Source organism: Gopherus evgoodei, chromosome 1 (assembly GCF_007399415.2).
Source record: "Gopherus evgoodei ecotype Sinaloan lineage chromosome 1, rGopEvg1_v1.p, whole genome shotgun sequence".
Taxonomy (NCBI): Eukaryota; Metazoa; Chordata; order Testudines; family Testudinidae; genus Gopherus; species Gopherus evgoodei.
The window spans coordinates 79,154,874-79,170,317 of record NC_044322.1 but is presented as its reverse complement, the minus strand read 5'-3'; the positions used below and the strand labels follow the sequence as shown (position 1 = coordinate 79,170,317).

The following is a 15,444-nucleotide window of genomic DNA, read 5'->3' as shown; positions in this document are numbered from 1 at the left end:
GCATCTTCTACAACTAGGTGCAGTGGAATCTGTGTCAATGCAAAATCAAGGGACAGGTTTCTACTCCCATTACTTTCTAACTCAGAAAAAGACCGGAGGATGGAGACCTGTACTCTATCAACACCGACTGAACAAATTCGTGAGAATACAAAGATTCAAGATGGTCACACTGGGCACAATAATACCTGCACTGGATCAAGGGGACTGGTTTACACCTCTCAACCTACAGAATGCTTACTTTCATATATCAATTCATCCAGCTCACAGACGCTTCCTATGATTCACATTTTCAATACAGAGTTCTTCCCTTCGGACCCGCCACAGAACCGAGAGTTTTTTTTTCCAAGACTCTAGCTGTGGTCGTGGCTCACCTCTGCAAACACGGGGTCACACTGTTCCCCTATCTGGACGATTGCCTCATCAAGGGCAACTCCTGTGGCGAGACACTTCAAGCTACCCGTTTTGCCATCTCCCTCTTTCACAGCCTAGGCCTCCAAATAAACATCCAAAAATCCACCCTGACACCTAAACAACAGATAGAGTTCATCAGAGCTTATCTCGACTCAATCAAGAGCAGGGCCTTGCTCCCATATCACAGAATCCTCGCTATCACGCAGCTCAAATGCACGCCCTCTATTCGTCCCAGGACACAGGCAAGACTCTGCCAACAGCTCCTTGGTCACATGGCAGCCACCACCTTCGTGGTTCACCACACCAGGCTACACATGAGATGTCTCCAGACTGGCTCAATTCCAATTTCAAACCCAACAGACACACCTTAGGGATGCTCCTAACTCCTCCTCCCAATGTTATAGCTTCCCAACATTGGTAAACAAGTCCAGAAAACCTCTGCACGGGGATTTCCTTCCAGCAATGTTCCCCAACGCTCATGCTCACCACAGACGCTTCCCTAATCGGTTGGGGAGCACACCTAGGGCGGCACAGGGCAGAAGGCCGGTGGTCCGCATCGGAGACGCACCTACACATAAATCTCCTAAAGCTCAGAGCAGTGAGGTGAGCATGCCTTCACTTTCTTCCCCTCATAAAGAACAAATCTCTTCGGGCCTTAAAAGACAACATAGCATGCATGTACTACATAAACAGACAAGGGGGAGCCCAATCACCTTCCCTTTGCATGGAAGCCATTCAACTGTGGAATTGGTGCATACGACATCGAATACAAATCGTCACTTCCTACCTACCAGGCTGCCACAACACTACTGCCGACGCACTCAGCAGGCACTTCTTGACACAACGCGAATGGGAACTGCACCCCGCAGTACTCCAACAGCTCTTCTCCCTCTGGGGCACACTGTCAATAGATCTCTTTGCCATGACCCAGAATCGAAAATGTTCCATTTCGCTCCAGAGCGGGACTCAGGACTGCATCCCTAGGAGATGCATTCCTCATCCTATGGAACAACTCCCTCCTGTATGCCTTCCACCAATCCCTCTGTTACACAGCGTTCTTCGGAAGATTGCAGACGACAAGACCTGGGTCATCCTTATTGCCCCGGCTTGGCCAAGACAGATGTGGTATCCCTACCTACTCTGCATGTCCTCCCGTCATCCACGGGCTCTTCCCAACAGGCCAGACCACGTTTCCCAGGATAATGGACAGGTTCTTCACCCCCCAGCTCCAAAAGCTCCACCTCACAGCCTGCCTCCTTCATGGTTCCAAACCCATGAACTAGCCTGTTCTGAGCAAGTCCAATATGTCCTCCTGCACAGTAGGAAAGACTCCACTCGTAAAACCTACCAGCAGAAGTGGAAGCATTTCGCCCTCTGGTGCTCACGTAATCACTTAGCACCCAATAATGTTACCCTCCCTAACATTCTAGACTACCTCCTGAAATTAAAACAGGATGGACTTTTGCTCAGCTCCATCAAAGTGCACCTGGCGGCGCTTACCACCTTCCATGACTTATTAGACGGTTATTTATTCTTTACCCACCCCACCATAAAATGCTTTTTCACAGACCTGCAAAATCTCTACCCTGAAATTTACCCAACAGCGGCTGCATGGAATCTTAACCTCTTTCTTCATGCTGTCATGAAACCTCCATTTTAGGCCTTGGCTATCTCCTTTCATCTCCGTATGTCCGTGAAGGTGGCTTTCTTAGTTGCCATAACATCAGCAGGGAAGTTGGTGAAATGAGCGCCCTAATGACCCACCCTCCCTACACAATCTTCTCCAAAGACAAAGTAACTTTTTGAGACCACATCCTAAATTTCTTCCTAAGGTGGTATCGACCTTCCACCTCAACCAACCTATATACTTATCTACTTTCTATCCCAAACCTCACAAGACTCCGCAAGAGGCAACCCTGCATACTCTCAACGTCAGGCGAGCAATCGCCTTTTATTTAGACAGGACTAAACCATTTCGTAAGTCCCCACGACTCTTTGTTTCCATTACCGAAAGATCAAAAGATATGGCTATCTCTAAACAATGTCTATCCAAGTGGATCTCTGACTGCATCAGATCATGTACCATGCGCAAAATCTTCAACCGCCCGAAGGCATCAGAACTCATTCCACTCGAGCCATGTCGACATCCGTTGCCTTCCTACACAATATTCCCATTCCTGACATCTGCAAAGCAGCTACGGGCCATCTGAACACAAGTTTGCAAAACGCTATGCCCTCACGCAAGACACCACGGCAGACACCATAGTAGACCATACAGTACTATCTACAGTACTCACTGCCGCATCTCCAAAGTCCCACCAATCATAGTGGCTACTGCTACACATTCACCTAGAGTGGAGCACCCGCAGGGACAGCACTCGAAGAAGAGGAGAAAGTTACTCGCCTTGCAGTAACTGAGGTTCTTTGAGATGTGTCCCCCTGTGGGTGCTCCACTCCCTGCCCTCCTCCCTTCTACTTTTGGAGTACTAGTATGATTCTCCATGGTAGAGAAGGAACTGAAGAGGGTGTGGGGCGCATGCACTCAGGAAGATTCCAGCGAGACGGGAGATACCAACTGAGTGTGCGCGTCCCAACCAGGCACTGCTACCAAAAATCTCCGATCAATGGCGCCGGGACACACCGTCACCTAGAGTGGAGCACCCACAGGGACACCAATCTCGAAGAACCTCAGGTACTGCAAGGTGAGTAACTTTCTCTTTTGTTATGGCTGAAGAATACAGTGCATTTTCCCCAAAATTACAGCAATTACCCTTTGTGTACAGAATGAATTTTTTGAGAATTTACAAATAATACTGTTCAGATAGAGTTAAAATTAAATGTCATCTCATTTAAAAGACAATTTGACCACTGTTTATTCCTGTTCCTGAACACAAGCCAGATAACTGTTATTGGCTATTAAGGCATACATCCTCCTTCCCTTCACCGGCCTCCACCAGTTGGTCTTTTAATTTAGTCACCTCTGCCACAAGGGCATTATTTTCTCAAACTGAGTTTCTAACTACCTATATCAAGCCTTGCAGAAGGACTCTCCTAATTGTCTTTTGCTTCCTGTCCTGCACAGTATTCATAAGGAACTGTTCAGTTTCACCTCAGTCTGATGAGGAGTGTTGAGGCACTTTTGGGTTTCCTCCATTTTGATGGACCCACCCATCCGGGGCCCCTTGGACCTCACAGTGGAGCAACCTGGCCAGCAGATAACTCTCAACTCATGGCCAGGAGTTTACAGATTATATTCACTAATAGTTGAACCTTATTAATCAAGGAAGGTTCAGATAACATTTACATGAACGATCAGATGACCATTGATATGATGGGTTAACAAGTGCCTTTTGATTACCTCATGACTACATGTGGCATTTCAATCATTATCCCATGTAGCCTTTCATGGATGCAACATTGTTACAGCTCCTCACCTGAGGAGTCCCTTTTGCACATGCTCTAGCCCACAAAGTTCATCCAGTGGGCAGCTTGACTGAAATCTTTTTAAACTTTCATCAACCTACTCTCCTCCCAGCCATGTCTCGAATGGCAGTATATACTACACCAAGGGTGTGAGGGAAGGTGTGGATTAACCTCCTCTCCAATTCCTTCTTTCCACTGTATGGCCTGACTTAGAAGAATCTTCTGTGTCCAAAGCTGTTTCAGTCGTCTTATCTGTGTACATATATTGTAAATAATTCTGTAAAGAGTGTTTTTATAGTTCTTCTTTGAGTGATTGCTCATGTATATTCCACAATAAGTGTGCATGCTCGCCACGAGCACCGGTGCCAGAAGTTTTTCCCTTAGCAGTACCCGTTGTGGGAGAGACCCGCTGCAACCCCTGGAGTGGCACCTCTATATCACACCATAAAGGGGGCTGCGCGCTCACCCCCACCCTCAGTTCCTTCTTGTTGCCAACAAGGGAGCATGAGTATCTGTACACTGACCCTACCCCGAACTCACTGGTGGTGTAGTTGGTCAACCACCATGAAAGACACGGCCAGCCTGCACCCACCCCCAAGGACAAGGATGCGAGGAGGCTGGACACCTTTTGGGAAAAAGGTTTATTCCTCTGCAAGTTTCCAGTTCAGGGTGGCAAACCATCAGGCACTCCTGAGCAGGTATGGCTTTAACTTGTTGGGGTCTCTGCCTAAATTCGAGCTCTCCTCCTAAGAGAAGGACAGGAAGGAATTCAAGGCTCTAGTTGACAAGGGTGCGGCAGCGGCGAAAGCAGCTCTCCAGGCGGCTTCAGATGCAGCTGACACAGTGGCACGTTCAATGGCTTAGGCTATCTCCATGCAACGGGCGTCGTGGGTTTCGCTGTCAGGGCTGTCCGTGGAATCCCAGCCCTGATGCAGTTTGATGGCAAAGCGTTATTTGCGGACCAAACGGATATGCGTCTGCGCAGGATGAAAGACTCCCGCACCACCCTGCAGACTCTCAGCCTGTATGTCCTGCCAGCCAAGGACAAACCCAGGCCCCGCAGCCCTCAGCTCCCCTCGTAAGGGACAGATACGAGCCCCCACCTAAAAGGCCTAGGGATCAGAGGCGCAGGTCACAGCGCCAGTCCCATTCTGCCCCACGCCCCAGCCCCTTGAAGGGCAAAAGGCAAGAGAAGAGGCGTTTTTGACTTTGCGGGGGGCACCTGGCCTGTTGCCCGGGAAACCCCCCAGTTAATAAAGCTGGTTTTTGGCAATGGTTTATCGGCCTTCAGAATGCCTTGGTCCCATATAACGTCAGACCAGTGAGTCCTCCATACCATCTCTGAGGGGTACAAGCTGCAGTTCAATGCAACCCCACCACATCATCCTCCATCCTTGGGTGTCCCTGGGGACCCAGAACACGCCCTCCTTTTAAATCAGGAGGTGATGTGCCTGCTTGCCCTAGGCACGGTGGAGAGGGTACCTCGGGAATTCCGGGGCAAAGGGTTTTATCCTGGTATTTCCTGATCCCGAAGGTGAAAGGCAGGCTCAGGCCCATCCTCTGCCTGCAGAATCTCAACCAGTTTCTGGTTCGCTGCAAATTCCGTATGGTGTCCCTGACCTCTATTATTCTGTCCCTGGACCTGGGGGATTGGTTCGCATCCCTGGACCTCCGGGATGCATACTTCCATATCCACATTTTCGAGGGTCACAGGCACTTCTTCCGCTTCCTGGTAGGGACAGACCATTACCAGTTTACAGTCCTTCCCTTTGGCCTTTCCATGGCTCCCAGGGTTTTTACCAAATGCATGGCGGTGGTGGCAGCCCACCCCAGGAGGAACGGGCTGCAGATCTTCCCCTACCTGGATGACTGGCTGCTCAGGGCAAGTCTCTGTCCCAGGTGCAGGTGCAGATGGAATTCCTGCTAAATACCTGCATGAGTCTAGGCCTAGTGGTGAACAGGGAAAGGTCCATGTTAGTCCCAGTTCAGCGCATACACTTCATAGGGGTGCTGTTAGACTCCCTGGTAGCCATGGCCTCCCTCCCCTGGGACAGGTTCGAGACGCTTAAAGGTCTCATCACCTTGGTCATGGCCTTTCTGGTGACAGCAACGCGGGTGTGCCTTCAAATCCTAGGCCATATGGCAGAATGCCCCTCCATGGTGCGACATGGCAGGCTCAGGGTGAGGCCTCTCCAACTCTGGCTGGCCTCCCAGTATTCCCAGGCCAGGGACGACCTGGACAAGGTTGTCATGTTGCCACCCAATGTAGTAGCCGACCTGCAATGGTGGTCCCATGCAAGCAACATGCTTCAGGATATCCCCTTCCGGGAACCCCCTCCCTCAGTAGATCTGGTGTCGAATGCCTTGGACCTGGGATGGGGAGCCCATGTGGGGAGCTTCAAAACCCAGGGCAGATGGTCACCCTTGGAATTGCATCTGCACATAAAAGTCAGGGAGCTCAGGGCGGTACGCCTGGGGTGCGTAGCCTTCAGCCAGCACCTGCGGAGGAAGATGGTCAGAGTCCTCACGGACAATACGACTGCTATATATAATGTCAACAGGCAAGGGGGCACGCATTCCGTGGCCTTGTGCCAGGAAGCCCAGCTCCTGTGGGAGTTCTGTATAACCCGCAACATCCTTCTCAGGGCTTTTCACCTGCCCGGCAGGCGCAATACACTCGCAGATCGCCTAAGCAGGTTCTTCTCCCAACAGCACGAGTAGTCTCTAAACAGGGAGGTGGCCAGGCAGTTCTTCCTAGAGTGGGGCACTCCCCAGGTAGATCTGTTTGCCACCATCCAGAATCGCCTATGCCCACGATTCGGCTCCAGGGCGGGAGAGGGCGAAGGGGTGATATTGGACGCGTTCCTAATCCCATGGTCAGGCCACCTGTTCTACGTCTTCCCACCCTTCCCCCGATAGGCAGAGTCCTACAGAAGGTAAAGGCAGATGGGGCTTGGATTATCCTCATAGCCCCGGATTGGGCCCGTCAACATTGGTACGGGTCCCTCCTGCAGCTTTTAGTGGCTCCCCCGTGCAGGCTGCCACTCCGACCAGACCTCTCCCAGGAAGGAAGATGTTTCCTCCACCGCAACCTGGCTGTGCTCCACTGACAGCGTGGCTGCTCCGTGGTTGAATGAGGAGGAGGGGAGGTATTCTGAGAATGTTAGACAGGTCCTGCTCGAGAGCAGGAAACCATCCACATGTCAAATCTACATGGCCATATGGTATCGGTTCTCCAGGTGGGCGAGGGAGAGGGGTTCTTCCCCCTCCTCTGCGTCTATCCAGCTTATCCTTGATTACCTCCTGTCCCTTAGGACCCAAGGGCTGGTGCCTTCCTTCGTCAGGGTGCACCTGGCGACCATTTCGGCTTTCCACTCCCTAGTGCAGGGCTACTCGGTGTTTTCATACCACATGACCTCCCAATTCCCAAAAGGGCTGGATCGGGCATTCCCTTATGCCAGACCCCCTGGTCCCGCTCTGGGACCTGAACCTAGTGCTCTCCCACCTCACAGGACCTTCATTTGAGCCCTTGGCCACAAGTTCTTGGTCCCACTTATCATGTAAAGTGCCATTCCTGGTAGCTATCAGCTCAGCTCGCCGGGTCTCGGAGCTTAGGGCCCTGACCTCCAAACCCCGTAAACTGTCTTCCACAGGGATAAGTTCCAGCTCCGCCCGCACCCAGCTTTTCTGCCGAAGGTAGTCTCGGCTTTTCCACATGGATCAGGACATCTTTCTCCTAGTCCTCTGCCATAAGCCCCATTCCTCCAATGAGGAACAACGCCTGCACATGCTAGATGTGCGTAGAGCGCTGGCTTTTTACTTAGACCTAACCAGGCCATTCCGTAAATCCCCTCAACTTTTCATTGCTTCTATTGAGGGCATGAGGGGGCAACCGGTTATCCACCCAGCAGATCTCCCGCTGAATCACCTCGTGCATATGCACCTGTTACGACCTGGCAGGGGTTCCCCCGCCTCCTATAGTGATGGCTAATTCGACGAGACATCAGGCCTCGTCCGCTGCCTCCGTGGCTCATGTCCCTATTCAGGACATCTGCAGGACTGCTACATGATCCTCTGTCCATACCATTTCATCGCCCTAGGCAATCGTCTCCCAAACACAGGGTGATGCCAGGTTTAGTAGGGCGGTGCTCCACCCCGGTAACTCTTAAACTCTTACCCGTCTCCATCAGGTATAACTGGAGTCACCTACTGTGGAATACACATGAGCAGTCACTCGAAGAAGAAAGGACAGTTACCTGTTCCGTAACTGGCATTCTTCGAGATGTGTTGCTCAGGTGTATTCCACATCCTGCCCTCCTTCCCCTCTGTTGGAGTTGTCTGGCAAGAAGGAACTGAGGGTTGGGCGTAGCGCGCAGCCCCCTTTATAGCACGATATAGAGACACCACTCCAGGGGTCGCAGCGGGGCTCCCCCACTACGGGTACTGCTAAGGGAAAAACTTCCAGCACGGGTGCACATGGTGAGCACGCACACCTACTGTGGAATACACCTGAGTAACACATCTCGAAGAACGCCTGTTACAGAACAGGTAACTGTCCTTTCTTAGCGTTTTTCTAGTAGACTTTTTAAGTTGTATAGAGTGTTTTTTCCCTGCCTTGGGGACTCTCCGTATTTTCTCCCCTTGGAAGAAGGACTGTGCACAGAGTTCTGAGGCTTAAGAACTGGCTCCTTCTTGGTCAGCAGTCACCACTAACATTGCCTTTGTTGCCTTAGAGGGGCTCATGTTTCTGCCATGTGCAGCATCTGCCACTTTTTTCCGACCCCAAGCTTGAGAGGGACGAGAGCTTCAACAGAGGAAGCACCTCATGGAAAAAGCCGTGAGACCCCAATCAGATCTAGACCAGGAGTACCCCGCTCCCCCCACCCGTACGCAGGCCTCCGTCTGCAAGCAGTGCCCCTCCAAGCATGAGCTCTCAGGCTTTTCATGAGAGTGAGGGGCACTTTCACAAATGCAGGATCAGATCCCCTTCTAGATCTGATCCCAAAAGAAGGGATCCCTCTCTAACTCCCTCCAAATAAGTTGAGTTCTTATGCTTGGGCTCTAAAGACTTGGATCTGCCTAAATTTTCTGATCACATATCAATCACCTAGAACTACGGGAAATACAAAGGACCTGAAGTGCTTTCTTCCCACATCCATGGTCCTGCCCAGTCTGAATAATGTCAGACAATATGATGACTGTCTTCTCTATAAACAAACAAACAAGGAGCAAAATCTCTTTCTGTATAGACATGGTCCAATTATGGAACTGGTGGATCTGGAATTACTCCACCCTTTCAGTGATGTACCTCCTTCATGCACAAAACTCTCTGGCAGACAATTTCAGCAGACACATCTCCATAGACCACAAGTGGGTGATTCACAATTCATTTTCATTGCACCTGGCAGGGGCAGGTGTCAGCAGTCTTACTGAATAGTTAGAACTGGATTGAGGGCATCAGAGACTGGAGCTGGGGACCAAGGGTCAGAGCCAGGAGCTGGAAAGGGAACGCAGGGCTGGAGCAGGATAGGATCAGGGCTAGAGAAAGACAATAGCAGGCACAGGCAAGAGTGATCACAGCTATGGGCAAAAAGCATTGAGTAGTTGGTGACCAGATGCTGCTGAGCTTAACAGCAGGCCTGCTGGCTCTCTTCAGCCAATCAAATGGACCTGTCAATCAGGCAATCCTATCACAACTCAGTTGAGCTCTTTAATCAGCCTGGAGGCTGGCCTGACTAGTCCTTGGGCTCAGCTGAAGTTGCTCAATCCTGATAGCACTCAAGTGGCCCAGGCAATTCTGGTTTCTGTACCTCCTTCAAATGTTCACCAATCTTCCCATCGGCATCTAGCCCTTCCCAGATCTGCTGAATCAGGAGAATAGTGGGATCAGATATGACAACCCAGACTAGCTCCACATCACAGCCTGGTATTTGGATAGGCATCAGACCTACAGTGTTCATTTTCAGAGTCCAGTCGGAGTATTCTCAACCACAGCAGAAAAGACTCCACCAGAAAATGTTATCTGGCTTAATCAAGACATTTCTCTAGCTGGGCACAACAAAATCTCTTCTCTCCAGAGACTGTGCAGGTATCCCTAGTATTGACTGCCTCCTCACTCTCAAGACAATCAGGCCTTTCTACTGGCTTGCAGCGGGTCCACTCAACAGCAATCAGTGCCTTCCACCCTCTGGAGGAGGACTATTGTTTTTATTCACCTGCTTAAACCAGATTCCTAAAGGGCCTCATGAGGACCTTCCAAGCAGTAATGAAGCCAACACACCAATGGGACCTTACTCTTGTATTCTCAGTACTTACCATACTGTCATTTGGACTGTTAGCTGCATGCTCAATGCCCCACCTGTCTATGAAGATCACCTTTCTCCTTACCATCATGTCAGGCAGGAGGGTGAGTGAACTGGGAACTCACATGGTTAATCTGCAATACACCATGTTTCATAAGGAAAAGGTTTCCTTTTGCCTCCACCTGAAATTCATCCCTAAGGTAATCACCAAGTATCACATGAATTCGCCTACTAGTATTCTTTCCAAAACCTTGTGCTTCCACTGCGGGGGGGAAATTTCATTCCCTTGATCTCCGAAGAGCTTTTTACATTTTATCTGCAAAGAATGAAATCAATTAGGAAGTTGTCTAGACTATTTGTCACTATAGCGAGTGATCGGGGCAAGCATTGTGTGCTCAAAGACTCTCTAAGTGGATCTCTGGCTGTATCATCCTTTGCTATCAGTTAGCACATCTTCCTTCTCCAGACCTAGTGAGGTCCCATTCCACTAGAGCACAGGCAACTTCATTAGCGTCTCTACAGGAAGTACTTACATTGGACATTGGTGGGGCAGCCTTTGTGTTCCATCCAGGGCCGGTGCAAGGGAGTTTTGCGCCCTAGGCGAAACTTCCACCTTTCACCTCCTCACCCAGCTAACCCCGCCCCCCCCCCCACAGCAGCTAACTCAGTCCCCCGCCCGGGGAGCCCCTCACAGCAGCTACCCCCCCCCCCCCGCTGTGGCAGCTAACCCTGCCTGGGGAGACTTCCCCCCTCCCCCTCCCCGCCACGGCAGCTAACTCTGCCTGGGGAATCTCCCCCCCGTGGAAGCTAACCCTGCCTGGGTAGCTCACCTCAGCACCGCCTCCTCCACTGAGCATGCCGGCGCTGCTCTAATTCCCCTCATCGTTCAGGCTTGCGGTGCTGATTGGAGGAGACTTAGAGCTGGGCTGTGTGTTCAGTGGAGGAGGCAGAGTGGAGGTAAGCTGGGACGGGAGCTGTTCCCCTGTGCGCCCCCTCCCCCATTACTGCAGGTAGCCCTCCCCACGTGCCCCCCCGTGCATCCCCCCACCCAGCTCACCTCCACTCCACCTCCTCGCCTGAGGAGACTTTTAGGTGCCCCCAACCACTAGGTGCCCTAGGCGGCCGCCTAGTTTGCCTAAATGGTTGCACCGGCCCTGGTTTCATCCACAACTTAATGAAGTATTATGCTTTAGTCCCAGCCTCTTCTGCAGACCCAGTCATTGGGACAGTAGTATTATACATCTATACTGCTGCATCCTTGTACCCCCTCTGTAAGCCGGTCGTGTCGGGGCTCATCCCCCTCAGGCGCGGCGGCGAGCCAGGGCGCCTCCTTACGCACTGCAGTCCGGGTAGGCTTAGCCCCTCGGTAGGTGTTGAGCGGGGTACAAGGTCTGTAAACAAGGTAGAGCCCTGGCCCTCTAGGCGGGGTCGGGGCTCTCAAAGTAGAGAAGCTCCAGTCCTTGGACAGGGCGGGCAGTAATAGTCCAGGCTCAGGCCTCTAGCAGGGGCTGAGCAAACACAGTATCAGCCCGGGCCCTTGGACAGGACGGGCAGTAATAGTTCAGGCTCAGGCCTCTAGCAGGGGCTGAGCAAACACAGTATCAGCCCGGGCCCTTGGCTCAGGCGGGGCACCAAACGCAAGTCTAGTTCGCTCTGGCCCTCTGGGTCAGGGCAGCGCAGTGGCAAAGTCAAAGGGGCCCAGCCCTTGGTCTGGGTGGGGCACCAAACACAAGTCTAATTAGCTCTGGCCCTTTGGGTCAGGGCAGAGCGGTGGCAAAGTCAAAGGGGCCCAGCCCTTGGTCCGAGCGGGGCACCAAACACAAGTCTAATTAGCTCTGGCCCTTTGGGTCAGGGCAGAGCAGTGGCAATAGGCGGGAAGAGGGGGAGTCTGCCACCCGGGGGAACGCAGGCCCTCTCACTCCACTGCATTCCAGCCCGGGACCCTAGCAAAGGTCAAGACCCGCTGCGGTCAGTGGGGATCCTGGCCGCAACACACTGACATGGGTTCGGGCTCTTCAGGAGCCAAACCAGGGTCGGCTATCCCTGGGCTACTTCCAACCTCTCCCTCTCTGGGTACCTGGTCCTTGCCAGCGTCGTCTGGTGGGTCCCAGACCATGGGTTCCTCCGGGTACCGGTCGTGGGGAAGCTCAGGCCACTCCTCGGGGTATCGGGCACACGGCAGGTCAGGCCGACATTCCTCCGGGTACCGGGTCTGAGGCAAGTCCAGCCAACGCTCCTCTGGGTAGTGGGCGCGGGGCAGGTCCGGCCAGCGTTCCTCCAGGTAGTGGGCGCGAGGCAGGTCAGGCCAGCGCTCCTCTGGGTAGTGGGCGCGGGGCAGGTCCGGCCCGGCGGGAGCCCAGGCACCAGCGTCTGTCCTCTCCGGCAGCCTGCACCCAACTGAGCACTGGGGCTGGGCTTTTATACTTCCTGTCCCGCCCCTTGACTTCCGGGGGGCGGGGACAGGCCGTGCTGACTCCGCCCACTGAGGCACCTGCTCTGGCTCGTCCCTCTCAGGCGCAGCGGGGAGCCAGGGCGCCTCCTTACACCCTCCTAGTTGAATACCGCTTAGCAGTCACCCACATGTGCAATACACATAGGGACCAGTATTCAGGAAGAAATGGAGGTTACTTACTTGTAACTGGAGGGTCTTTGGGATATGTAGTCCATATCTATATTCCACTACTCATCCTCCTTCCCCTCTGCTTGGGATTATGTCCGGGTTCACGATAGAGAAGGAACTGGGGAGGGAGTTGATCTGCACCTTCCCTTGTAATCTTGGTACACTGGGGCACGGATGCAGACCATCAGACACTACTTGCAAATTCTCCTTTCTCATGCACATAGAGAGCATGAATACAGTGTGTGGAGTACAGATAGGGATCACACACTCAAAGAAACTCCAGTTACAGGTAAGTTATTTTCCATTTAGTAGTACAACAGTACTTGCAGAATTTTGCCATATCCATTCTTAACACAAAAGCTGCAAAAATCAGCTGAACTTTTTGACCCCTTAAGAATGAATAAAGTGATTCATTTGATCTGCTAAGAGTGACAGAAGTGATACATGGTATTACCATATTGTATATCTTTCCTTAAAAAGAAATTTCAAGCAAATTTGCCATTTTAAAGTTTCTAAAATATTTCCTGCTTAGTTTTGTTAAAAATATTTAGTCAGATATTTTAGACAAATTGAGAAAAAGATGGTTGCTATAAATCTTCTTATTTTTAACTAAAGTCGCAATAAAGTCCTCTTTTGTGATAGTCTCTGACGTTCTAACACCTGCTTCCTAAATTTACTAAGTTAAAAATATTTATATAATTGAGATAATTTTGCTTTCTTCCATTAAAACAAAGTATATTCTAGTTGTTGCTTATATTTCTTTCTTTACAGGTTGATGGGCTTAATTCCCTTCATTCTGTCAAATCCAGCACAAACCGATTCACTAAAACAAGTCAGGGAAGAAGTTGGAATACTGGTAATGGGTCCCCAGATGCAATCTGTTTCTCTGTGGACAAACCTGGTGTAGTTGTTGTAGGGTTTTCTGTTTATGGAGGAGGAGGAATTCATGAATATGAGCTGGAGGTGTTAGTTGATGATGTAAGTATTGCACTTTAAAAAAAAAATCCAAACAAAAATAATATATGGTAAAGTAGGACACGTATATTTTTACTCTCCAAGATATCAGTGCACCAATACAGTATGTTACAACTTAGTATTAATATTAGTAGCATTATTCCAAATAAAATCTTAAAATTATTTGGATTTCATAAATACAATTATAGCACTAAAGCATAGAAAAAGAGAAGCTGTGGTAAAGGGAGGTCATATCCTTTCAGCTGAGTTTTATCAGTATATAGATATGTTGTTTTCCAGCCTGAGGGGTGGGAATGCCAGCCTATTCGGGGAGGGGAAGTGTGGCAGAGGGAAATCTGAAACAGAATCGTAGTGAGAGTAAAGTTGTTTCCCTTCCTCCTTGCAAATGTGCTCCTTTAACTATGAGTAAAGCAGCAGTTGGCTTCTGAAAGCTGTCCATCTTCCCCTGCTTTCTCCATTAACCCTAATAGAACCATACTTGGAAGATGCTCATGTGTGCACAATTGTGGGTCAGATATTCTCTTGAGAGTGAGAGGATTTTTTTTTTTATTACAATGATGCACTGGGACTCAGGAGTATTGCGTTAATTCCCATCTGTAACATAGACTTCTTTTGTGACCTTCAGAAGTCACTTACAGCTTTATCCAAAGCCCACTGAAATAAATAGAAGTCCTACTATATGTTTCAATAGGCCAGGGTTCAGCAAGCTCTGGCACACGGCTCGCCAGGGTAAGCACCTTGACAGGGCGGGGTTGTTTGTTTACCTGCCGCGTCGGCAGGTTCAGCCAACCGCAGCTCCCACTGGCTGCGATTCGCTGTCTCAGGCCAATGGGAGTGGCAGGAAGCAGCAGCCAGCACATCCCTTGCCTGCGCTGCTTCGTACCGCTCCCATTGGCCTGGGATGGCGAACTGCAGCCAGTGGTTGCAGTGATCGGCCGAACCTGCTGACGTGGCAGGTAAACAAACTGGCCCAGCCCGCCAGGGTGCTTACCCTGGCAAGTCACGTGCCAGAGGTTGCTGACCCCTGCAATAGGCTTTGGATCAGGCTCTTAATCTCTGACTCAGATCACCATCTATATAATGAGGGGTAATATTTCCTTTCATCCTTTGATTTAGATTCTCAGATGTTCAGGACAGGGCTTGTCTCTTACCATGTGTTTGTACTAGCTCTTTGCAGAGTGGGTCCCTGGTATTTTATGGCCTCGGAGCCTTACTGTACTACAAAAAATTAATCAGTAAATCACCCCAAATTTTTGTTCTTTGTTTTTGTGGCACTCATCTCAGATGCAAAACACATGTATTCTGGCCTCTGAATCTGTCCATAGATAATCAGTTCCTATGTGGCATGTAGCCTTCTGATGAGTGAGAAAAGGGAGGAAAACACCTAGGAGATTTTGGGTTCTGTAGGACAGGAGAAACCAGAGGGAACCCCCCAGAAGAAGGGAAACAAAATAATGGGGGATGGGAATAGAGGAGGAAATCTTTCTGAAAGCAACATATACAGAAAAGAAAAAACGAAGGAGGATATAAAATATCATAGACAGAAAATTGACCAAAAAAAGGCAAACAATATACGAGAGTTTGGTCTGGGGTGCAACATGCTATGGAGGGCTCACCTACCAATCTATCACAGAAAATACTGTACCAAAAAGAAAAGCCATAGACTACAGCCAGAGGTAATTCAAAGTGCTGCTATGCAGAAATCTGTTTGCA

The 15,444-nt window shown here is 50.5% G+C and overlaps 1 protein-coding gene across 14 annotated transcripts in view; it reads left to right on the top strand.

Annotated features, from left to right (window-relative positions):
* MYCBP2 (MYC binding protein 2) overlaps positions 1 to 15,444 on the top strand; it is a 463,608-nt gene that overhangs the window by 249,994 nt on the left and 198,170 nt on the right. For all 14 annotated transcript variants that reach the window (XM_030566987.1, XM_030566958.1, XM_030566968.1 and 11 more), the window contains one exon: positions 13,528 to 13,734. In XM_030566987.1, coding sequence (XP_030422847.1) covers positions 13,528 to 13,734 — 207 coding nt within the window. The remainder of the gene's footprint in view (positions 1 to 13,527; positions 13,735 to 15,444) is intronic.